At 29.0% G+C, this 26074-nt stretch overlaps 2 protein-coding genes across 2 annotated transcripts; one reads left to right on the top strand and one right to left on the bottom strand.

Annotated features, from left to right (window-relative positions):
- Positions 1–1096: 1096 nt before the first annotated feature.
- LOC134834693 (uncharacterized) lies at positions 1097–8352 on the bottom strand. Its single transcript, XM_063849439.1, has 4 exons — positions 8242–8352; positions 5086–7893; positions 2579–4035; positions 1097–1485 (listed from the first exon to the last, which is right to left on the bottom strand). Exons 2-4 carry the CDS (start codon positions 7596–7598, stop codon positions 1373–1375), a joined length of 4083 nt encoding a protein of 1360 aa, XP_063705509.1. The 5' UTR covers positions 7599–7893; positions 8242–8352; the 3' UTR covers positions 1097–1372.
- A 1159-nt stretch (positions 8353–9511) lies between these two features.
- LOC134834931 (probable 2-oxoglutarate dehydrogenase E1 component DHKTD1 homolog, mitochondrial) lies at positions 9512–25798 on the top strand. Its single transcript, XM_063849739.1, has 6 exons — positions 9512–9786; positions 11015–11138; positions 11201–12999; positions 24921–25439; positions 25495–25580; positions 25634–25798. Exons 1-6 carry the CDS (start codon positions 9672–9674, stop codon positions 25739–25741), a joined length of 2751 nt encoding a protein of 916 aa, XP_063705809.1. The 5' UTR covers positions 9512–9671; the 3' UTR covers positions 25742–25798.
- Positions 25799–26074: the final 276 nt, after the last annotated feature.

Genomic DNA, 26074 nt, shown 5'->3' with positions numbered 1-26074 from the left:
TTAATTTATTTTTTTTTTAATTTCTTTAAAAACCTTGCATCAAACATTTATCGAGTTTTATTATTAAATTATTATCAGTTAAAAATTGTTCACACCTTTTCTTTTGAAATCTGTTCTTTACTTTTTTATTTTATTTTTTTATAAATTAATTTTTTTTTTTAATAATTTACAGAGACCACATTTTTAATTAATTAATTATTTATATTTATGTTAAAAAACAAATAAAAAGGAAGATGTGTGTACGATATTCATATTTTTTTTGTGTATTTATTTTTTTTTATTAGGATATTAAATATTAGGTAAGTTTCTTTAAAAATAGTTTAACAAACATAAACATAAATTTGTCTAAAATGTGTCTAATGTTCATATTTATTTATATCCAGGGGATAAAAAAATTTAAATGTAATAATTAAAATTAAGATTAAAGCCAATTTTTTAGCAAAAAATATGTTATGCAGACACTCGTTAATTTTAATTAATTTTTTTTTATAAATTTTTTTTAATTCAGCCAAAAATGAGCCAAAAATAATTCTCGCGAGAAAAAGTCTTTATATAAATTTTGTTTGTTTTTTTTTGTGATATATTTTAATTTTTTTATATATATAATTTTTATATATATTTTTTTTTCTTATTTGCCTAAAGTTGTAGCCTAAAGTTTTATTCAAAAATTCAGAAATTTTTACAAGTTTTGAGTTGCTTGCTTGCACATTTTTGCTTTATTATTTTTTATTATCATCATTGCATCGTTATTTATTTTTTTTTTTGAATTTTTTGTATGATGTAAATATTTTTGTTAGAAACATTTAACCGTGCATTGGAGATAATAAAACAAAAAATATTTAAAAAAAGAAACGATTATAATGAAAAATTTTGTTTTTTTTATAATTTTGTTATTCTTTTAAATATAAATCATTAATTTTTTTACATAAAAATTGCTTTTTTTATGCAAAATTTCCTTAATTAAGTTTTTTTTTATTAAATAACTACCTAAGATTTTTATCGTTTATATTTATTCTTACGCCTTTTAATTAATTATTTATTTATAATTTATTATAGAGTACAGTTTCTTATTACAATTATATTTAAATAGGTTGATATTTATTATTGATGTGTTTATTCAATTATTTTTAGTTTAAATTTATTTTATTTCAAGTTGATTACAAATATGATTAATATTATTTTTTTTGTTTAATTCACCTTGGATATCAACGATTGAATGATTGTTTGATAATTTTTGTCTACCAATTTTTTTGTTTTGAATTGGAAACTATCTCCGATTTTCTTTCTTAATTTTAAAAAGTTGCTCTTTCAAGGAAATTTATTGTTTAAAAAAATGAAAGAGTTCCATAAAAAAAATTCAAGAAGAGGAAAATTAACCTTCAGCTGTGAGTGGATCGCGTGCGTGATGAATCTTGATGTGTTTGTTGTGATTCGTTTTTGTTGCTGAAGTCTTGCCGCAGATATTGCACGAAAATGGGCGTTCACCTGAAAGATTTTATTTGAAAAGAAAAAATATTTAATGATTTTGATGATGAAAAATTTTTTTTTATTTTCAAAATTTTAAGTAAAAGTAAATAATTCGAGATATCGAAAAAAATATTTTTAAAGATTTCATAAAGCTTTTAGAAAAACTTCAAAATTTTAAATAATTTTCTCTTATTTTTTTGTTCAGAAAAAATTATACAAATTTTTCAATATTTTTCAAGTTTCAGAATATTTTAAAATTTTTCTATAATTTATTAATTTTTCTTAAATTAAACTATTTTTTTTTTAATTTTTTTCAATTTTTTAAATTTTATAAAATATTTAGAAAAATTCATAAAATTTTCTCAAGTTTACTTTAATTAAAATTAATTTATTGTTAGGTATTAATTTTGTAAAATTAAAAAAAAGATGATTTTTTTTTTATTTTTAAAATTTTAAATAAAATATTATTTCTCAAATTTTTCATAATTTCGAGACTTTAGAAAAATTTATTATTTTTTTTTTTAATTTTTAAATTTTTTAGAAAAACTAATTAAATTTTCTTTGATAAAAGATATAAAATTTTCTCTAAATTTTTTGAAATTTTTGAAATTTTTTGAAATTTAAATTAAATTAAATTAAATTTTTTATTTTCATTAAAATTCATATATTTTTCACAAGTTTTCAAGAAATTTCATCTTAATTTTCATCTAATTTTGAAAAAAATCTATGATTTTAAAAAAAATTATAAAATTTTTTTTTATTTTTAAAATTAAAATTTTTGTTTTTAATTTTCAAGAAAATTTACAATTTTCAAACAAAAAAAAAAATAATAATTATGACTTTCTTAAGTTTTCAAGAAATTTTTTTTCTAAATTTTTCAATTTTTTTATGAAATTAAAAAATTTTCTAAATTTTTTTTTAATTTAAAAAAAAAACTTGGGTATTAATTTTTTTAAACTTTTCACAATATTGAAAAAAAAAATAAAAAAAATTCTAAAATTTTATGAACATTTTTGAGTGTCTCTTTTTATGACTTTCAAAAAAAATTAATAAAACTTCTGAATTTTTTTCAAAAAATTTGAATCAAAATGTAAAAAAATGAAGTTCTTACCTGTATGCACCCTCCTATGTTCCGTCAAATAGTAAGCTCGGTGGAATTTCTTATTGCACAGTTCACAAGTGTAGTTCTTGTCTTGTTCGTGTTCCCTCGTGTGTCGCATCCAGTTCGACTTCCGCACAAATTGACATCCACAATGGTTACAGGTGTACGGTCTGATGGATTTGTGCGCGTTCATGTGTGTGATGTAGTCGTTTTCGCGCACAAAGGCATTCGGACAAACGTTGCACTGGAACGGCTTGCTCGAGCGATTGGCATGCGTCCAATGATGCTGCTTCAGATTCCATTTTGTGCTAAACTCCTTGTTGCAAATCGTGCACGAGTACTGATTCTTCTCCTTCGAATGTGTCTCCAAATGCGCCTTTAAGCTCGTCTGGAGGTACTTTTTGTCGCAATAGGGACACGTGACAGTTTTGTTCTTGAGCAGAATGTATTTGTCGGGATGCGAAAGACGCACGTGACGCGTCAAACTGTTCTTGTGCACGAAACGTTCGCGACAAAAGGGACAAACTTTGGGTTTATCTTCGTGCGTTTCGCGATGCCAGTCGAGTTTCGCCTGAGACACGAACGTTTCGCCGCATTCGCAAACGTAATCCTTGCGGTACGGGCGTTTATTCAAGTGATGTCGATTCCGATGTTGCGCCAAATTCGAATAACGACGGAAACGGGCGTGACAAATGTTGCATTGGATCGGCGCAACGCCCGTATGAACTCGCATATGCTCGACGAGCTTTTGTCGCAAGATGAAACTCTTCTGACAAATGCGACACTGGAAGTCCCGGATGTTGTAATGCCGTTTCAGATGCAACGCGAATGTCGCCCATCGACTAAAACTCTTGCCGCAAATCGCACATTCCGCCGGATGCACCGTAAAATGCTTGTTGAACGTCTTGAGGTTCTTGAAATCCTCGCGACACGTGCTACATTTGTACGTTATCAGCATTTTTTTGTTCTCGACACGCACCGCATGGAAAATCTCTTCGTTAATTTGCGACGGCGTCACGACAAACGGCTTGATATCTTCCATTTCGAGTCCGAAACCCGTCGATGCCGCATGTTCTTGCTTCACAATCTCGAAATTGCTGACGATCTGGGTGAGGCCTGTTAAATTGTCGCTGTTCAGAATTGATAAGCCGCCGATTTGGTGACTTGTGCTGCTACTGCAACCCGCTTCCAAGTTGATATCGGGCACGGCATTCGACGATGAGGGTTTCGAGGTGAAATGTGAGGAGCCTTCGTTGAACTGATGCTCGGAAATGAGATGGAGACGTCGTTGTTTGAGCGATGTGAAGCATTTGACGCAATCCGGGCAGCGGTAGGTGCGGGGACGTTTAGGCTTGACTGTCGTTGCGGGACTCGCTTCAACTTTGTCGATGTCTAAGTCGGGCTTTTCCTCCTTTGGTATGAACGGTAAGACATTTCGACTGCTATCGATTTGTTGCAATGGTGGGCTAAAATTGGAAAAAAAATTGATTAAAATTAATTTAATATTTTTTTTAAGTTTTTTCGTTTGAAAAGTAAAAAAATTTCATTCAAAATTGAATTTTTACGAATTTATTAATTTTTTGAACTCGAAATAAAATTTTTAGTTTTTTAAAATAAATTTTATTTTTTTGAAATATTTTTTTTTCTTGAAATAAATTTTTGCTTCAGGAAATAAAATTTCAACTTCTTGAAAAAAAATTTCAACTTTTTGAAATAAAATTTTTACTTCTTGAAATAAAATTTTTACTTTATGAAATAAAATTTCAACTTCTTGAAATAAAATTTTTACTTTTTGAAATAAAATTTTGACTTCTTGAAATAAAATTTCAACTTCTTGAAATAAAATTTCAACTTCTTGAAATAAAATTTTTTCTTCTTAAAATAAAATTTTTACTTCTTGAAATAAAATTTTTACTTCTTGAAATTAATTTTTTTCTTCTTGAAATAAAATTTTTATTTCTTGAAATAAAATTTCAACTTCTTGAAATAAAATTTCAACTTCTTGAAAACAAATTTTAACTTCTTGAAATGAAATTTCAACTTCTTGAAATAAAATTTCAACTTCTTGAAATAAAATTTAAATTTTTTGAAATATTTTTTTTTCTTGAAATAAATAATTTTCTTGTTGAAAACAAATTTTAACTTCTTGAAATGAAATTTTTAATTCTTGAAATGAAATTTCAACTTCTTGAAATAAAATTTCAACTTCTTGAAATGAAATTTCAACTTCTTGAAAAAAAATTTTCAACTTCTTGAAATAACATTTTTACTTCTTGAAAATAATTTTTTATTTCTTGAAATAAAATTTCAACTCCTTGAAAAAAAAAATTTACTTCTTGAAATTAATTTTTTTCTTCTTGAAATAAAATTTTTATTTCTTGAAATAAAATTTTTATTTCTTGAAATAAAATTTCAACTTCTTGAAATAAAATTTCAACTTCTTGAAATGAATTTTTGTAAATCAAAAAATGAAAATCTTGACTTTTCAAACAAAAAAATATCAAAAAGTTACTTACAAAGTAGCAAATTGCTGCGATTGCTGTTGCTGCTGCTGCAAAAACTCCGGCTTATTATTGCTCAAATTCCAACATTCTTGCGCCGTCGAGACATCATACGAACTTGGATATTGCTGAATCGGATCTTGATACACTTGATTCCACGAATCGATCTCTCCATTACTCTCCTGCTCACTAATTTCCCCTTTTGCGGGCATTTTCTCATCAGTCCTAATATTCAAACAACTATCTGCCGACGGAGCCCTTTCATCGAAGGAATTACTACTTTGCCCGTTTCGCGTGTCACCTTCACTCGTTAAACTCACAGAATTTGAATTTTTGCTATAACTTCCATCCATTTCCATATAGGAACTGCGTTCATCAAAGGGAACGTATTGCGGACTGAATCTCTGAACCCAAGAAAGGGGCGCGGGATTTTCTTGCGATTGTTGATTTTGTTGCTGCTGCTGCTGCTGTTGAATGTACATTACGGGATAATATTGCATTTTTTCGTCATTTGAAGCGTTTGGCGCTTCATCTTCTTCATCAATTTCATCTAAATCTTCCGGGGGCGCCGCAATTTCGCCTTCTTCTTCCATGTAGGTTATCGTAAAACTACTGGAAATGGTATTTTCTGATGCGTGACTCGGTCCAGCTTCAGCAATATCGACGTTTTTCACGGATTTTTCCTCTTCCCGAACTTCAAAGTCTTCATTTTCCTTCGACATCTCGAACGAATTATCGATTTTTTCGGTTTTAATCTTAACCGCATTGAATATTTTCGGTTCCTGCGACGTTTCAGTCGATTCTGGCTCAATTTTGATCTGCGTTTGAGTCTCATTTTGGCATGGAAGTGTCTTTTTCAGCTTCAACGTCAGCTTTTTCGGTTTTTGCAAGATCGGTTGTCCAATTTTTGTGTTTGCCCCCGCCTTTGGGGGAGGGTTATTGGCATTCAAGTGCGAATCCTGAGACGACGTCGATGGTTTCGGAGACATAATGAGCGGCAGTGAGGTTTCCGAGGGTTTTTCAGACTTAATTAATTCAGGTTCGGGCGATTTGACGTCGTTAATTGTCCGTATAACGCTTGTGGGGGTCGATGAAAGGGGCGGGGGTGACGACATATAATCATGAACTTCCTCAATATCTTCGTCGTGTTGAAAATCCTCGTCGTTCATGACTTCCGCTTGTTCAAGCGCATCTTCCGACGGCATATCGGACATTTGGTATTCGACATGCGTCTCGATCTCGTATCGTAAGTTCGCGGATCGACTGGTAGAGGGCGCATGCAGATCAATTGCCACGTGTGAAGCGCTATTTTGGGTCAAATCCATCACTTCGTCGTCGCAATGAACGTTACTCGTCGATGGTTGGGGACTTCTTAATGGAGGCGAAGGCGACATGAGCTCCGTTGGTCTTTTATTCGTTATTTTATTGATTCTCCTGCCTTTGCGATTGTTGTTTCTGATGATTTCCTGCAACCCAGGTGAGATCATGTCCTGCGTAACTTTCACGTTACTCAAAACTTTCAGTCCATTTGTTGTTTTTCGCTTATTTCCGGGCACAGGCTGCGTGTGCGTTACCTCATCCAAGGCTTCAACCGTCATTTTGTCGACTTTTTCGACTAAAATCGGTTCGGAGACGTATAAAGTATCCGCTGGAACGGGTTCCGACACATTTTGGATCGACTCGTCGTCAGATCCGCTGCACGAAATGAGGCGCGGCGGAGATTTTATCACTTTTTCCGACAATGTCAAGACCCCATTCTCATCTTCCGAGTATTCGACAATTTTTTGCGGCGGTTCAGTGACGACAAAATTGCCATCTTCCTTTTCCATGTAATGGGCTTTCACTTCGAAGCGGGATTGTTCACTCGAACTCGAATTATCGTTGCTTAAATAGTGATCCCGAGCGATGCTGGTGAAGTTATTGAAGGAAGTTGATGAAATTGCCGTGCTATAAGGAGGCGGCGGGCCCGAATATCGTTCGGAAGTGTATCGCGGGACGAGAGATGGCGGTTCTGAGTACGCAAGAGTCATTTGGGGACGCTTCGGAGGCGATGTCGCAACTTTCGGTTGATACTGATTGATGATCATGAGGTTTTTCGGCGCCGTGTCTTGCGTTTGGAACAGTTGCGGAGACGTTCGAGCACTTGAACTTGCCGCATTTGGGGTCTGAACTTGTATTAAAAGTGCCGTGGGTTCAGATTTTCTGCTGAAATTGCAGGGAAATTGATTGCCATTCACTTCGGAGACGCTTGCGGGAATACTGTTTGTGGTTGCTGGAGCCGTGGATGGCGCGGGAATTACGGATTGCGTGTTTGACGTCGTTGCGGGAGCACTTGGAGTCGTTGGCGACGGCGATTTTGATGCTGGAGGACTGAATTGCGTGCCGCTGAGGATGTTGGCGCGTTGTAACGTGAGTTGTGACAGTGCTAAAATGACTTGATCCTTGGGATGGGTGTTCAAGTGATCCTCCAAACTCATGCCAGGATGCAGAAAAAGGGTGCAAACGGGACACTGGACCACGGATTCCATGATTTTGCAGCACTTTTTGCGTTTTTTCTTGCGTTAAAGTTCGTTTTTGCACAACTTTTGTGCCAAATAAATTCGGAAAAGTCTCTTTTGTCGCGGAAAAAATCAACGCACGCACAATTTTCGGTGTTGTTGGTCGTGGTTGCTGCACAAAACTGCTATTTTTCCCTACACAGAGACAAATAAGGTGAATAATTGAACCGCACTACGTCGTCGTCGATTTTTAATTGTCTGCATACATCAGCATTCAAGGCAGCAGACATTTTTCTCCCATATCGAATGCTATTTTTCGTCCATGCTGCGGAAAAAAACGGAAGAAAAACAAGAAAAAATTGGGTTTAGTTCAGCAGCCATTAAAAAAAATTTTCAAAAATTCCACTCTGCACTTTTTTCCCGTTTCTCGTCTCACACAGACCTTTTTTTTCGTGCATTTATTTCGTGTATTTTATTCCTCTACCAATTCCTCGTACATGCACACACATTTCAATTCATGAATAAAAAAAAGCAACACACACAAGATTATACAGACAGAGAGACGGAGCTCTGCCATTAAAATCGATAAACCCAATTCCATTCATTGTCACAATTTTTCTGAGGAATTTTGCGTATTTCGAGCGGTTTGAGGGACTTTTCTGCATGAAATTACCTTGGATACGGGTCTCAGCTAAGCGTTGAAAGAAAATTTCACCCGAAAATTACAACTATTGACTGGTTTTTCACTCAAAATAAATATCAGGTCCAACCATTTAAATTTTACTCGCGGGGATCGTAAACTTACTGCGTAACGTGAGACGGCTGAAAGTGAAGAATGTCAAGAAATTAATCCCAAGGCACAGAATTTTGTATTTATTTGCATTGGGTTTGTTTATAAATAGCGCTGTGTTACATTTTGTTACTCCTCTTTATATTTAATTTAATATAATTTTATTTAATTTTATTATTTTAATTAATTTATTATTTTTTTTATAATTTATATTTTTATAATAATTAAAAATTTAATTTTTTTATTTTGAAATTTTAATTAAAAAATTTTAAATTCTGAATTTATTTTAATAATTTTAAAGAATAAATAAATATTTAAATAAAAAAAAAATTAAAATCAATTTAAAAATAAAAATTAAATAATTTAATAACTTTATTTAATTTAATTTAATAATTTTTATTTAAATTATTTAATTTTTTTTTTTTTTTAAAAATTAAAATTGAATGGAAAAATTTATTAAATTAATTTTATTAAAATTTAAAGTAAAAAAAATTTTAATTACTAAAAAAAATAATTAAAAATTATAATTTTATACATTAACTTTTTAATTGATTTCCCATTTTTTATTATAAAAAAATAATTAAAAATTTTAAAACATTATTTTGTATATTTTTTTTTTTTTTTATTTTAAAAATATAAAAAATACTATTAAATAAAAATTTTTTTTTTTTTAAATTAAAATTTTTTTAATTTATTTTTTAAGTAATTTTTAATTAATATTATTTTTTTATTTAAATAAAAATATAAAAAAAGTATTTTGAAAAAAATAATTAAAATATTAAATGTCTGTACAATTTTTAATTTGAAATTTTAGAACAATTTTTAATTTTTTTCCGAAAATAATTAAAATAAATATTTAACAAAAAATAATTTTTTTAAAAAAAATTTTAATTCAAATTTTGAAATAATTTTTATTTAATTTTTTTTCATGAAAAAAAAAAAATTATAAAAAATAATTAATATTAAAATTTTAATTCATAAAATTAAAAAAAAAATTATTTTAAAAAATGTTTGTCAACAGAAACGACCTTGAGTTCATTCACTCTCAATTTCATTCATACAACGCACAGTACCTTCCTCCTATCCTATCTCCCATTCTCACTTTTTGTTATTTATTTTTTTCTGTCATTCAGTATTCTCCGGACGCTCGTCAAGCGAAGACGACTTTTTAGCTAAGTTTTCGCGTTATCGCTTTTTTTTTATTTATTTATTAATTGTGTGTGGAATAGAAAGACACACACGTGCCCAAAAAACTTAGGAATAAATTATTTTTAAGCGTAGACGTAGTCAGAATACCAAAAATACGTAAAAAAATGTACAAACTTTGCGCGAATATTAGAAATTCACAGAAATTTGTGAGACTTTACCAAACGGGAGAAGCTGGAGTTTACGGATTTCGACCTCCGGCGAAGAAATCTCAGTTTGAAGGTATGTTCGGCAGCAGATTCGCGATGAATGGAAACTTTGTAGGCAGTTGTGAAGTGACATAATATTGTTTAAAAAGATTAGTTTCTTATCAGTTGTGATGGACTTACTACTGAGATGATGTGTTTGCAAATGAGGAGTTTCTGTGCGTCAGATTAGATGAGCCTCTGTAGAGATTTTATTTTTGAAAAGAAGCGTTTTGAAGTGAAATTTTAAAAAGGCATTCTGTGAAAATAAAATAAAAATATTTAAAAAATTAAAAAAAATAAATTAAAAATTTAAAAAATTATTAAAAATGAAAAAAATAAAAATATGTTAAAAAAAATCTATAAAAATAAAAAAAAAATTATAAAAAAATTAAAAATTATTAACATCGAAAAATAAATAAAAATTATAAAATTGCGGAAAAATTTAAAATAATTTTGAATTTTTAAAACTTGAAACATTTAAAAAAAATTTAAATTTATTTTGTTGCTTAAATATTTTTAACAAAATAAAATTTAATTATTTATTCAAAAATTTAATCTATTTACCTCAATAAAATTTATTTTTTTAAAAAAATCAATCAATTCATGAAAAATTTAAAAAAAGTATTAAAAATAAATAATTGATTAATTAAAATATTTTAAAATATTTAATTTCATAAAAAATTACATTAAAATCAAAATTTCTTAAAAATCATCAAAATTTGAATTTTCAAAATTAAAAAATTTTAAAAATTAAAAAAAATATTAAATTAAAAATAAAAGCAAAAAATTTTTTAGGCTTAAAATCATTCGAATTGTAGAAAAAAAATTAATTTCTTTAAGAAAATTTAAAAAAAATTTTTTGAAAAAAAAAAAATTTTTTTATTAAAATATTTAAAAACTAAAGATGAATTAGAAAAATTTAAAATAAAATAAAAATTTAAAAAATTAATTTAACTTAAAAAGTTAGAAATTCATAAATTAAAAAAAAATATATAAATAAAATTATATTTAAAATAAATAAAAATTTAAAAAAAATAATTTAAAATTAAAAAAGCTAAAAATTTAAAAAAATAAAAAATATCCTTCTAAATTTTTAATAATTTAAAAAAAAATTATAAAAAAATATAAAAAATCGAAAAATGCACTTACATCTCCCAATCCATTAATAACAAACCCTTTCTAAAATCTGTTTTTAAATTAACATTAATTGAATCAATTGCCGCATCAAAAAATCTCCAACTAACAAAATTTTATATTTTTAGTTCCAGAAAACGTTCTACAAGCCCGAGTCTCAAACAGCAATCTCTATCGTTGGGTCGAAGCCTTTCGTTCTCACGGGCATCATGCTGCAGCTTTCAATCCCATTGACTTCAAAAAGGATCAACCGTAAGAAATTCTCATAAAATCTCTAAAAATTCATCAAAAACTTACAAAATCTTCCATTTTAGCGACCTTCCTGAACTCAAACCATCCCATTATGGCTTAAATTTGAGTGACTTGATCAACACCGACGGCATCTTGAGCTGCGAAAAATCCTCTTTAACCGTTTCTGACCTTGAAAATGTCCTGAAATCAATTTATTGCGGCAACGTCGGCGCTGAATTCGCGTACATTTCCTCCACGGAAGAGCGAGAATGGCTCTCTGAGAATTTTGAAACGAGTTTAAACGAAAAAATCGAGGATTCAGTGAAACGCGAAATCGCGGAACTCATGTTAAAGTCTCAAGCTTGGGATAATTTCCTCGCCACGAAATTTCCGACGGTCAAACGTTACGGCGGCGAAGGCAACGAAAGTTTTTTCGCATTTTTCCGTGAACTTTTCGCCTGTGCCGCGAACGTAGAGCTTCAAAACGTGGTTCTTGGCATGCCGCATCGTGGTCGCTTGAATCTTTTAACAATTTTGTTAGGAACTCGACCTGTGAAAATCTTCCACAAATATCGGGGGAACCCAGAATTTCCGCCCGAGGCAAAGGCAATGTGCGATATCGCCCAACATTTTCACACATCCGAGGATTTGGTGTTCAATGGCAAGACAATTCACGTGGCGATGCCTCACAATCCGTCGCATCTGGAAGCTGTGAATCCCGTTTCCATGGGAAAAACTCGTTCGAAGCAACAAACCGCTCGTGATGGCGCTTTTAGTGATGATTTGGAGAAAAATTTCGGGCATGACGTCTTGAACGTGCAAATTCATGGCGACGGAGCATTTCCAGGGCAGGGAATCAACCAAGAATGCTTATTGATGTCAGGTACGCCACATTTCCAGATCGGCGGAACGATTCATTTGGTCGTCAATAATCAAGTTGCCTTCACGACGCCCAGCGATCGCGGAAAATCGAGCAAATATTGCACGGATTTGGCAAAAACTATTGAAGCGCCCGTTTTTCACGTCAACGCAGATGACCCCGAAGCACTTACGAAGGTCACAAAGCTCGCTTTTGACTATCAACGACGTTTCCGGAAGGATGTTTTCATCGATTTGAACTGTTTCAGGCGTTGGGGACACAACGAGATGGATGATCCGACTTTTACGAACCCCGCGCAGTACGAAGTCATCCACGCAAGACCCTCAATTCCGGATTTTTATGCGGAAAAATTGATTTCTGAAGGAGTTTTAAGCAAAAAAGACGTCGAACAGGTCGTAGAATCGCACATGAAGCACTTGAACGACGAATTAGCGCAAGTAGAAACTTATCAACCCGACGCTTATTACTTTAAACGACAATGGCACGGCTTAAGACAAGCAGGAGATGAGTTAACTTATTGGGATACGGGATGCGATTGGAATGTTTTGAGTTTTGTAGGCAGAAATTCCGTTCAAACTCCGAAAGAATTCAATGTTCATCCGCATTTGCTGAAAACTTTTATCATGGGTCGCATGAAAAAAATTATCGAAGGCACGAAAATCGATTGGGCCACGGCGGAGGCCTTGGCTTTTGGCAGTTTGATGTATCAGGGACACAATGTAAGGCTAAGCGGAGAAGATGTCGGTAGGGGAACGTTTTCGCATCGACATGCGATGTTAATTGATCAAAAGACGAACGAGATGTACATTCCGTTGAATGCGATGCGAGGCGGGCTGGGAGGAAAACTCGAACTGGCACATTCGATTTTGTCGGAGGAAGCAGTGCTCGGGTTCGAATATGGGTATGCGATAGATAATCCGAATAATTTGGTGATTTGGGAGGCGCAGTTTGGGGATTTTTTTAATGGGGCGCAGATTATTATTGATACGTTCATTGCGACAGGTGAGAAAATATTTTTAAAAAAATTAAATTTAACACAGTTTTGATTTGAAAACTAAATCAAGAGCAAAACTGTGTCAAAAACTGTGTCAAAGCAATTTTTGTCAAATCTTGCTCCAAATGGATAAATATTTGTCAGAGGGCTCTAATTTATCATTTTTAATCATTTTCTAACTCAAAACTGACAAAAAATTGAAACTAAAAAAAAAAATTTTCCTTTGACATAGTTTTGTTTTGAAAACTAAATCAAGAAAAAAAAACTGTGTCAAAAACTATGTCAAAAACTGTGTCAAAGCAATTTTTGTCAAATCTTGGTCCAAATGGATAAAAATTTGTCAAAGGGCTCTAATTTATCATTTTTAATCATTTTATAACTCAAAACTGCCAAAAAATTGAAACTGAAAAAAAATTTTTTCTTTGACACAGTTTTGATTTGAAAACTGAATCAAGAGCAAAACCAAATCAAAAACTATGTCAAAAACTGTGTCAAAGCCATTTTTGTCAAATCTTGCTCCAAATGGATAAAAATTTGTCAGAGGGCTCTAATTTATCATTTTTAATCATTTTACTAACTCAAAACTGCCAAAAAATTGAAACTGAAAAAAAATTTTTTCTTTGACACAGTTTTGATTTGAAAACTAAATCAAGAAATCAAATTATTTTATTTCTGACAAAAAATTGAAACTAAAAAAAAAATTTTCCTTTAACTGTGTCAAAAACTATGTCAAAAACTGTGTCAAAGCAATTTTTGTCAAATCTTGCTCCAAATGGATAAAAATTTGTCAGAGGGCTCTAATTTATCATTTTTAATCATTTTATAACTCAAAACTGACAAAAAATTGAAACTGAAAAAAAAATTTTCCTTTGACATAGTTTTGTTTTGAAAACTAAATCAAGAAAAAAAAAACTGTGTCAAAAACTGTGTCAAAGCAATTTTTGTCAAATCTTGCTCCAAATGGATAAAAATTTGTCAGAGGGCTCTAATTTATCATTTTTAATCATTTTCTAACTCAAAACTGACAAAAAATTGAAACTAAAAAAAAAATTTTCCTTTGACATAGTTTTGTTTTGAAAACTAAATCAAGAAAAAAAAACTGTGTCAAAAACTGTGTCAAAGCAATTTTTGTCAAATCTTGCTCCAAATGGATAAAAATTTGTCAGAGGGCTCTAATTTATCATTTTTAATCATTTTATAACTCAACTCAAAACTGACAAAAAATTGAAACTAAAAAAAAAATTTTTCTTTGACACAGTTTTGATTTGAAAACTAAATCAAGAACAAAACCAAACTGTGTCAAAAACTGTGTCAAAGCAATTTTTGTCAAATCTTGCTCCAAATGGATAAAAATTTGTCAGAGGGCTCTAATTTATCATTTTTAATCATTTTACAACTCAAAACTGCCAAAAAATTGAAACTGAAAAAAAATTTTTTCTTTGACACAGTTTTGATTTGAAAACTAAATCAAGAACAAAACTGTGTCAAAAACTGTGTCAAAAACTGTGTCAAAGCAATTTTTGTCAAATCTTGCTCCAAATGGATAAAAATTTGTCAGAGGGCTCTAATTTATCATTTTTAATCATTTTATAACTCAAAACTGCCAAAAAATTGAAACTGAAAAAAAATTTTTTCTTTGACACAGTTTTGATTTGAAAACTAAATCAAGAAAAAACTGTGTCAAAAACTGTGTCAAAAACTGTGTCAAAGCAATTTTTGTCAAATCTTGCTCCAAATGGATAAAAATTTGTCAGAGGGCTCTAATTTATCATTTTTAATCATTTTATAACTCAAAACTGCCAAAAAATTGAAACTGAAAAAAAATTTTTTCTTTTTTTGATTTGAAAACTAAATCAAGAGCAAAACTGTGTCAAAAACTTTGTCAAAAACTGTGTCAAAGCAATTTTTGTCAAATCTTGCTCCAAATGGATAAAAATTTGTCAGAGGGCTCTAATTTATCATTTTTAATCATTTTCTAACTCAAAACTGACAAAAAATTGAAACTAAAAAAAAAAATTTTCCTTTGACATAGTTTTGTTTTGAAAACTAAATCAAGAAAAAAAAACTGTGTCAAAAACTGTGTCAAAGCAATTTTTGTCAAATCTTGCTCCAAATGGATAAAAATTTGTCAGAGGGCTCTAATTTATCATTTTTAATCATTTTATAACTCAAAACTGCCAAAAAATTGAAACTGAAAAAAAATTTTTTCTTTGACACAGTTTTGATTTGAAAACTAAATCAAGAGCAAAACTGTGTCAAAAACTGTGTCAAAAACTGTGTCAAAGCAATTTTTGTCAAATCTTGCTCCAAATGGATAAAAATTTGTCAAAGGGCTCTAATTTATCATTTTTAATCATTTTACAACTCAAAACTGCCAAAAAGTTGAAACTGAAAAAAAATTTTTTCTTTGACACAGTTTTGATTTGAAAACCAAATCAAGAACAAAACCAAATCAAAAACTGTGTCAAAAACTGTGTCAAAGCAATTTTTGTCAAATCTTGCTCCAAATGGATAAAAATTTGTCAGAGGGCTCTAATTTATCATTTTTAATCATTTTACAACTCAAAACTGCCAAAAAATTGAAACTGAAAAAAATTTTTTTCTTTGACACAGTTTTGATTTGAAAACCAAATCAAGAACAAAACCAAATCAAAAACTGTGTCAAAAACTGTGTCAAAGCAATTTTTGTCAAATCTTGCTCCAAATGGATAAAAATTTGTCTGTGTCAAAGCAATTTTTGTCAAATCTTGCTCCAAATGGATAAAAATTTGTCAGAGGGCTCTAATTTATCATTTTTAATCATTTTATAACTCAAAACTGCCAAAAAATTGAAACTGAAAAAAAATTTTTTCTTTGACACAGTTTTGATTTGAAAACTAAATCAAGAGCAAAACTGTGTCAAAAACCGTGTCAAAAACTGTGTCAAAGCAATTTTTGTCAAATCTTGCTCCAAATGGATAAAAATTTGTCAGAGGGCTCTAATTTATCATTTTTAATCATTTTATAACTCAAAACTGCCAAAAAATTGAAACTGAAAAAAAATTTTTTCTTTGACACAGTTTTGATTTGAAAACCAAATCAAGAACAAAACCAAATCAAGAACAAAACCAAATCAAAAACTGTGTCAAATCCAATTTTGTCAAATCTTGATCCAAATTGATAAAAATTTGTCAGAGGGAACTAATTTATCATTTTTAATCATTTTACAACTCAAAACTGCCAAAAAATTGAAACTGAAAAAAATTTTTTTCTTTGACACAGTTTTGATTTGAAAACTAAATCAAGAACAAAACCAAATCAAAAACTGTGTCAAAAATTGTGTCAAAGCAATTTTTGTCAAATCTTGCTCCAAATGGATAAAAATTTGTCAAAGGGCTCTAATTTATCATTTTTAATCATTTTACAACTCAAAACTGCCAAAAAATTGAAACTGAAAAAAAATTTTTTTCTTTGACACAGTTTTGATTTGAAAACCAAATCAAGAACAAAACTAAATCAAAAACTGTGTCAAAGCAATTTTTGTCAAATCTTGCTCCAAATGGATAAAAATTTGTCAGAGGGCTCTAATTTATCATTTTTAATCATTTTACAACTCAAAACTGCCAAAAAGTTGAAACTGAAAAAAAATTTTTTCTTTGACACAGTTTTGATTTGAAAACCAAATCAAGAACAAAACCAAATCAAAAACTGTGTCAAAAACTGTGTCAAAGCAATTTTTGTCAAATCTTGCTCCAAATGGATAAAAATTTGTCAGAGGGCTCTAATTTATCATTTTTAATCATTTTACAACTCAAAACTGCCAAAAAATTGAAACTGAAAAAAAATTTTTTCTTTGACACAGTTTTGATTTGAAAACTAAATCAAGAACAAAACTGTGTCAAAAACTGTGTCAAAAACTGTGTCAAAGCAATTTTTGTCAAATCTTGCTCCAAATGGATAAAAATTTGTCAGAGGGCTCTAATTTATCATTTTTAATCATTTTACAACTCAAAACTGCCAAAAAATTGAAACTGAAAAAAAAAAATTTTCTTTGACACAGTTTTGATTTGAAAACTAAATCAAGAGAAAAACCAAATCAAAAACTGTGTCAAAAACTGTGTCAAAGCAATTTTTGTCAAATCTTGCTCCAAATGGATAAAAATTTGTCAGAGGGCTCTAATTTATCATTTTTAATCATTTTACAACTCAAAACTGCCAAAAAATTGAAACTGAAAAAAATTTTTTTCTTTGACACAGTTTTGATTTGAAAACCAAATCAAGAACAAAACCAAATCAAAAACTGTGTCAAAAACTGTGTCAAAGCAATTTTTGTCAAATCTTGCTCCAAATGGATAAAAATTTGTCAGAGGGCTCTAATTTATCATTTTTAATCATTTTACAACTCAAAACTGCCAAAAAATTGAAACTGAAAAAAATTTTTTTCTTTGACACAGTTTTGATTTGAAAACCAAATCAAGAGCAAAAAAACTGTGTCAAAAACTGTGTCAAAAACTGTGTCAAAGCAATTTTTGTCAAATCTTGCTCCAAATGGATAAAAATTTGTCAAAGGGCTCTAATTTATCATTTTTAATCATTTTACAACTCAAAACTGCCAAAAAGTTGAAACTGAAAAAAAATTTTTTCTTTGACACAGTTTTGATTTGAAAACCAAATCAAGAACAAAACCAAATCAAAAACTGTGTCAAAAACTGTGTCAAAGCCATTTTTGTCAAATCTTGCTCCAAATGGATAAAAATTTGTCAAAGGGCTCTAATTTATCATTTTTAATCATTTTACAACTCAAAACTGCCAAAAAGTTGAAACTGAAAAAAAATTTTTTCTTTGACACAGTTTTGATTTGAAAACCAAATCAAGAACAAAACCAAATCAAAAACTGTGTCAAAAACTGTGTCAAAGCAATTTTTGTCAAATCTTGCTCCAAATGGATAAAAATTTGTCAGAGGGCTCTAATTTATCATTTTTAATCATTTTACAACTCAAAACTGCCAAAAAATTGAAACTGAAAAAAAATTTTTTCTTTGACACAGTTTTGATTTGAAAACTAAATCAAGAGAAAAACCAAATCAAAAACTGTGTCAAAAACTGTGTCAAAGCAATTTTTGTCAATTCTTACTCCAAATGGATAAAAATTTATCTCTAATTTATCATTTTTAATCATTTTATAACTCAAAACTGCCAAAAAGTTGAAACTGAAAAAAAATTTTTTCTTTGACACAGTTTTGATTTGAAAACCAAATCAAGAGCAAAAAAAACTGTGTCAAAAACTGTGTCAAAGCAATTTTTGTCAAATCTTTTATAACTCAAAACTGCCAAAAAATTGAAACTGAAAAAAAAATTTTTTTTTGACATAGTTTTGATTTGAAAACCAAATCAAGAAAAAAACTGTGTCAAAAACTGTGTCAAAGCAATTTTTGTCAAATCTTGCTCCAAATGGATAAAAATTTGTCAGAGGGCTCTAATTTATCATTTTTAATCATTTTCTAACTCAAAACTGACAAAAAATTGAAACTAAAAAAAAAAATTTTCCTTTGACATAGTTTTGTTTTAAAAACTAAATCAAGAGCAAAAAAACTGTGTCAAAAACCGTGTCAAAAACTGTGTCAAAGCAATTTTTGTCAAATCTTGCTCCAAATGGATAAAAATTTGTCAAAGGGCTCTAATTTATCATTTTTAATCATTTTACAACTCAAAACTGCCAAAAAGTTGAAACTGAAAAAAAATTTTTTCTTTGACACAGTTTTGATTTGAAAACCAAATCAAGAACAAAACCAAATCAAAAACTGTGTCAAAAACTGTGTCAAAGCAATTTTTGTCAAATCTTGCACCAAATGGATAAAAATTTGTCAAAGGGCTCTAATTTATCATTTTTAATCATTTTACAACTCAAAACTGCCAAAAAGTTGAAACTGAAAAAAAATTTTTTCTTTGACACAGTTTTGATTTGAAAACCAAATCAAGAACAAAACCAAATCAAAAACTGTGTCAAAAACTGTGTCAAAGCAATTTTTGTCAAATCTTGCTCCAAATGGATAAAAATTTGTCAGAGGGCTCTAATTTATCATTTTTAATCATTTTCTAACTCAAAACTGACAAAAAATTGAAACTGAAAAAAAAAAATTTTCCTTTGACATAGTTTTGTTTTGAAAACTAAATCAAGAAAAAAAAACTGTGTCAAAAACCGTGTCAAAAACTGTGTCAAAGCAATTTTTGTCAAATCTTGCTCCAAATGGATAAAAATTTGTCAGAGGGCTCTAATTTATCATTTTTAATCATTTTTAAACTCAAAACTGCCAAAAAATTGAAACTGAAAAAAAATTTTTTCTTTGACACAGTTTTGATTTGAAAACTAAATCAAGAACAAAACCAAATCAAAAACTGTGTCAAAAACTGTGTCAAAGCAATTTTTGTCAAATCTTGCTCCAAATGGATAAAAATTTGTCAGAGGGCTCTAATTTATCATTTTTAATCATTTTACAACTCAAAACTGCCAAAAAATTGAAACTGAAAAAAAATTTTTTCTTTGACACAGTTTTGATTTGAAAACTAAATCAAGAACAAAACCAAATCAAAAACTGTGTCAAAAACTGTGTCAAAGCAATTTTTGTCAAATCTTGCTCCAAATGGATAAAAATTTGTCAGAGGGCTCTAATTTATCATTTTTAATCATTTTACAACTCAAAACTGCCAAAAAATTGAAACTGAAAAAAATTTTTTTCTTTGACACAGTTTTGATTTGAAAACTAAATCAAGAAAAAAACTGTGTCAAAAACTATGTCAAAAACTGTGTCAAAGCAATTTTTGTCAAATCTTGCTCCAAATGGATAAAAATTTGTCAAAGGGCTCTAATTTATCATTTTTAATCATTTTACAACTCAAAACTGCCAAAAAATTGAAACTGAAAAAAATTTTTTTCTTTGACACAGTTTTGATTTGAAAACCAAATCAAGAACAAAACCAAATCAAAAACTGTGTCAAAAACTGTGTCAAAGCAATTTTTGTCAAATCTTGCTCCAAATGGATAAAAATTTGTCAAAGGGCTCTAATTTATCATTTTTAATCATTTTACAACTCAAAACTGCCAAAAAATTGAAACTGAAAAAAAAAAATTTCTTTGACACAGTTTTGATTTGAAAACTAAATCAAGAGCAAAACTAAATCAAAAACTGTGTCAAAGCAATTTTTGTCAAATCTTGCTCCAAATGGATAGAAATTTGTCAGAGGGCTCTAATTTATCATTTTTAATCATTTTCTAACTCAAAACTGACAAAAAATTGAAACTAAAAAAAAAAATTTTCCTTTGACATAGTTTTGTTTTGAAAACTAAATCAAGAAAAAAAAACTGTGTCAAAAACTGTGTCAAAGCAATTTTTGTCAAATCTTGCTCCAAATGGATAAAAATTTGTCAGAGGGCTCTAATTTATCATTTTTAATCATTTTCTAACTCAAAACTGACAAAAAATTGAAACTAAAAAAAAAAATTTTCCAAAAACTTTGAAGCAATTTTTGTCAAATTTGCTCCAAAAAAATTTGTGTTTTCAAAACTAAAACTGCAAAAAATTGAAAAAAAAAAATCAAGAGCTGTGTCAAAAACTGTGTCAAAGCAATTTTTGTCAAATCTTGCTCCAAATGGATAAAAATTTGTCAGAGGGCTCTAATTTATCATTTTTAATCATTTTACAACTCAAAACTGCCAAAAAATTGAAACTGAAAAAAAATTTTTTCTTTGACACAGTTTTGATTTGAAAACTAAATCAAGAACAAAAAAACTGTGTCAAAAACTGTGTCAAAAACTGTGTCAAAGCAATTTTTGTCAAATCTTGCTCCAAATGGATAAAAATTTGTCAAAGGGCTCTAATTTATCATTTTTAATCATTTTACAACTCAAAACTGCCAAAAAGTTGAAACTGAAAAAAAATTTTTTCTTTGACACAGTTTTGATTTGAAAACCAAATCAAGAACAAAACCAAATCAAAAACTGTGTCAAAAACTGTGTCAAAGCAATTTTTGTCAAATCTTGCACCAAATGGATAAAAATTTGTCAAAGTGCCCTAATTTATCATTTTTAATCATTTTACAACTCAAAACTGCCAAAAAGTTGAAACTGAAAAAAAATTTTTTCTTTGACACAGTTTTGATTTGAAAACCAAATCAAGAACAAAACCAAATCAAAAACTGTGTCAAAAACTGTGTCAAAGCAATTTTTGTCAAATCTTGCTCCAAATGGATAAAAATTTGTCAGAGGGCTCTAATTTATCATTTTTAATCATTTTCTAACTCAAAACTGACAAAAAATTGAAACTAAAAAAAAAAAATTTTCCTTTGACATAGTTTTGTTTTGAAAACTAAATCAAGAAAAAAAAACTGTGTCAAAAACTGTGTCAAAGCAATTTTTGTCAAATCTTGCTCCAAATGGATAAAAATTTGTCAGAGGGCTCTAATTTATCATTTTTAATCATTTTCTAACTCAAAACTGACAAAAAATTGAAACTAAAAAAAAAAATTTTCCTTTGACATAGTTTTGTTTTGAAAACTAAATCAAGAAAAAAAAACTGTGTCAAAAACTGTGTCAAAGCAATTTTTGTCAAATCTTGCTCCAAATGGATAAAAATTTGTCAGAGGGCTCTAATTTATCATTTTTAATCATTTTATAACTCAAAACTGCCAAAAAATTGAAACTGAAAAAAAATTTTTTCTTTGACACAGTTTTGATTTGAAAACTAAATCAAGAACAAAACTGTGTCAAAAACTGTGTCAAAAACTGTGTCAAAGCAATTTTTGTCAAATCTTGCTCCAAATGGATAAAAATTTGTCAAAGGGCTCTAATTTATCATTTTTAATCATTTTACAACTCAAAACTGCCAAAAAATTGAAACTGAAAAAAAATTTTTCTTTGACACAGTTTTGATTTGAAAACTAAATCAAGAACAAAAAAACTGTGTCAAAAACTGTGTCAAAGCAATTTTTGTCAAATCTTGTTCCAAATGGATAAAAATGTATCAGAGGGACGCTAATTTATCATTTTTAATCATTTTATAGCTCAAAACTGCCAAAAATTTGAAACTAAAAAAAAATAAAAATTTGAAAACTCAGTCAAAAACTGTGTCAAAGGGTCAAATCTTGCTAAAAATTTGTCATTAATTTAATTTTTAATCATTTTATAACTCAAAACTGACAAAAAATTGAAACTAAAAAAAAAATTTTCCTTTGACATAGTTTTGTTTTGAAAACTAAATCAAGAAAAAAAAACTGTGTCAAAAACTGTGTCAAAGCAATTTTTGTCAAATCTTGCTCCAAATGGATAAAAATTTGTCAGAGGGCTCTAATTTATCATTTTTAATCATTTTCTAACTCAAAACTGACAAAAAATTGAAACTAAAAAAAAAAATTTTCCTTTGACATAGTTTTGTTTTGAAAAAAATCAAGAAAAAAAAACTGTGTCAAAAACTGTGTCAAAGCAATTTTTGTCAAATCTTGCTCCAAATGGATAAAAATTTGTCAGAGGGCTCTAATTTATCATTTTTAATCATTTTATAACTCAAAACTGCCAAAAAATTGAAACTGAAAAAAAAATTTTTCTTTGACACAGTTTTGATTTGAAAACTAAATCAAGAGCAAAACTGTGTCAAAAACTGTGTCAAAAACTGTGTCAAAGCAATTTTTGTCAAATCTTGCTCCAAATGGATAGAAATTTGTCAGAGGGCTCTAATTTATCATTTTTAATCATTTTCTAACTCAAAACTGCCAAAAAATTGAAACTGAAAAAAAAAATTTCCTTTGACATAGTTTTGTTTTGAAAACTAAATCAAGAAAAAAAAAACTGTGTCAAAAACTGTGTCAAAGCAATTTTTGTCAAATCTTGCTCCAAATGGATAAAAATTTGTCAGAGGGCTCTAATTTATCATTTTTAATCATTTTCTAACTCAAAACTGACAAAAAATTGAAACTAAAAAAAAAAATTTTCCTTTGACATAGTTTTGTTTTGAAAACTAAATCAATCAAAAAAAAAAACTGTGTCAAAAACTGTGTCAAAGCAATTTTTGTCAAATCTTGCTCCAAATGGATAAAAATTTGTCAGAGGGCTCTAATTTATCATTTTTAATCATTTTATAACTCAAAACTGCCAAAAAATTGAAACTGAAAAAAAAAATTTTCCTTTGACATAGTTTTGTTTTGAAAACTAAATCAAGAAAAAAAAACTGTGTCAAAAACTGTGTCAAAGCAATTTTTGTCAAATCTTGCTCCAAATGGATAAAAATTTGTCAGAGGGCTCTAATTTATCATTTTTAATCATTTTCTAACTCAAAACTGACAAAAAATTGAAACTGAAAAAAAATTTTTCCTTTGACATAGTTTTGTTTTGAAAACTAAATCAAGAAAAAAAAAACTGTGTCAAAAACTGTGTCAAAGCAATTTTTGTCAAATCTTGCTCCAAATGGATAAAAACTTGTCAGAGGGCTCTAATTTATCATTTTTAATCATTTTCTAACTAAAAACTGCCAAAAAATTGAAACTAAAAAAAAAATTTTTCTTTGACATAGTTTTGTTTTGAAAACTAAATCAAGAAAAAAACTGTGTCAAAAACTGTGTCAAAGCAATTTTTGTCAAATCTTGCTCCAAATGGATAAAAATTTGTCAGAGGGCTCTAATTTATCATTTTTAATCATTTTATAACTCAAAACTGCCAAAAAATTGAAACTGAAAAAAAAAAATTTCTTTGACACAGTTTTGATTTGAAAACTAAATCAAGAGCAAAACTGTGTCAAAAACTATGTGTCAAAAACTGTGTCAAAGCAATTTTTGTCAAATCTTGCTCCAAATGGATAAAAATTTGTCAGAGGGCTCTAATTTATCATTTTTAATCATTTTATAACTCAAAACTGCCAAAAAATTGAAACTGAAAAAAAAAATTTTCCTTTGACATAGTTTTGTTTTGAAAACTAAATCAAGAGCAAAAAAACTGTGTCAAAAACTGTGTCAAAGCAATTTTTGTAAAATCTTGCTCCAAATGGATAAAAATTTATCAGAAGGCTCTAATTTATCATTTTTAATCATTTTATAACTCAAAACTGCCAAAAAATTGAAACTGAAAAAAAAAAATTTTCTTTGACACAGTTTTGATTTGAAAACTAAATCAAGAGCAAAACTGTGTCAAAAACTGTGTCAAAAACTGTGTCAAAGCAATTTTTGTCAAATCTTGCTCCAAATGGATAAAAATTTGTCAGGGGGCTCTAATTTATCATTTTTAATCATTTTACAACTCAAAACTGCCAAAAAATTGAAACTGAAAAAAAAAAATTTTCTTTGACACAGTTTTGATTTGAAAACTAAATCAAGAACAAAATTTTCTAACTCAAAACTGAAAAAAATTGAAACTCAAAAACTGTGTCAAAAACTGTGTCAAAGCAATTTTTGTCAAATCTTGCTCCAAATGGATAAAAATTTGTCAGAGGGCTCTAATTTATCATTTTTAATCATTTTATAACTCAAAACTGACAAAAAATTGAAACTAAAAAAAAAAATTTTCCTTTGACATAGTTTTGTTTTGAAAACTAAATCAAGAAAAAAAAACTGTGTCAAAAACTGTGTCAAAGCAATTTTTGTCAAATCTTGCTCCAAATGGATAAAAATTTGTCAGAGGGCTCTAATTTATCATTTTTAATCATTTTCTAACTCAAAACTGACAAAAAATTGAAACTAAAAAAAAAAATTTTCCTTTGACATAGTTTTGTTTTGAAAACTAAATCAAGAAAAAAAAAACTGTGTCAAAAACTGTGTCAAAGCAATTTTTGTCAAATCTTGCTACAAATGGATTGAAATTTGTCAGAGGGCTCTAATTTATCATTTTTAATCATTTTATAACTCAAAACTGCCAAAAAAATTGAAACTTAAAAAATTTCGACTTTACTAATTAAAATTTCTCTTTTTTCAGGCGAAACAAAATGGATGATCTCGAACGGGCTCGTGATGCTTCTTCCCCACGGACTCGATGGCGCCGCTTCTGAACACAGTTCTTGCCGCATGGAGCGTTTCTTGCAAATGACAGACTCGAAAGAGACTTCTCCGGATGGCGACAGTGTCAACATGCAAGTTGTCTCTCCAACGACTCCCGCGCAATATTTCCATCTGTTACGCCGCCAAATGATTCGAGACTTTAGAAAACCTCTCGTCGTTGTCGCTCCAAAAACCCTTTTGAGACTTTCCGAAGCAACGTCGAATTATTTGGAATTTTTGCCGGGCACGCAGTTCAAAAATGTCCTCGGCGATCAACTCGCGAAGGAGAAAAACGTGAAAAAAGTCATTTTTTGTACGGGAAAGCATTATTATAATTTGAACGAGGAACGATTGAAGCGCAAAGACGAATCTGTGGCAATTGTGCGGGTCGAAAGTTTGTGTCCTTTCCCGTCGCATGAGATCCAAGAGGAAATCAAAAAATACAAAAATGCCACAAGTAAGTCGAATTTCAAGGAAAAAATAATTTTTAATTAAATTTTAATTTTTTTTAGCTTTCATTTGGAGTCAAGAAGAGCACAGAAATAGCGGCGCATGGACTTTTATTAAACCTCGCTTTGAGAATTTGTGTGGCAAAAAGGTGAGTTTTGTCTAAATTTTAATTAAAATTATTTAAAAATTTTTTTTTAATAGATTCAATATACGGGACGATATGAGGGCGCAACAACAGCAGTTGGTGTTGGAAAATGGCATCGTAAAGAAGCTGAGGAAGTTGTTTCTGCTCCGTTTGACCTTCGATAGGGACATTGTTATGCATTTTTACAAATTTTTAAATATAAATTGTTACAAATTTTAAAATTTTATTACAAAATATTGACTTTTCATGGCATTTCTTGGTTGGTAAATTCATAAAATAATTTTTATGGTTGAAAAATTGACATATTTTTTATATTTTTTGATTTAAACTAAATTTTTGAGCTTTTTTAAATTTAAATTAAGATATTTTTTAAATTAATTAATTTTTTTTTTTAGAATTTTTGAGAGGACAAAAATTTTTTTGACATTTTTACAGAATTTTAATTTTTTTAATTAAAAATTTAAATTTGTTTAATTTAAAAAAAAAATTAAATTGAT

This window comes from Culicoides brevitarsis, chromosome 3 (assembly GCF_036172545.1).
Source record: "Culicoides brevitarsis isolate CSIRO-B50_1 chromosome 3, AGI_CSIRO_Cbre_v1, whole genome shotgun sequence".
NCBI lineage: Eukaryota > Metazoa > Arthropoda > Insecta > Diptera > Ceratopogonidae > Culicoides > Culicoides brevitarsis.
Note: the sequence above shows the minus strand (reverse complement) of the source record. Positions and strands in the feature narration are given on the sequence as shown.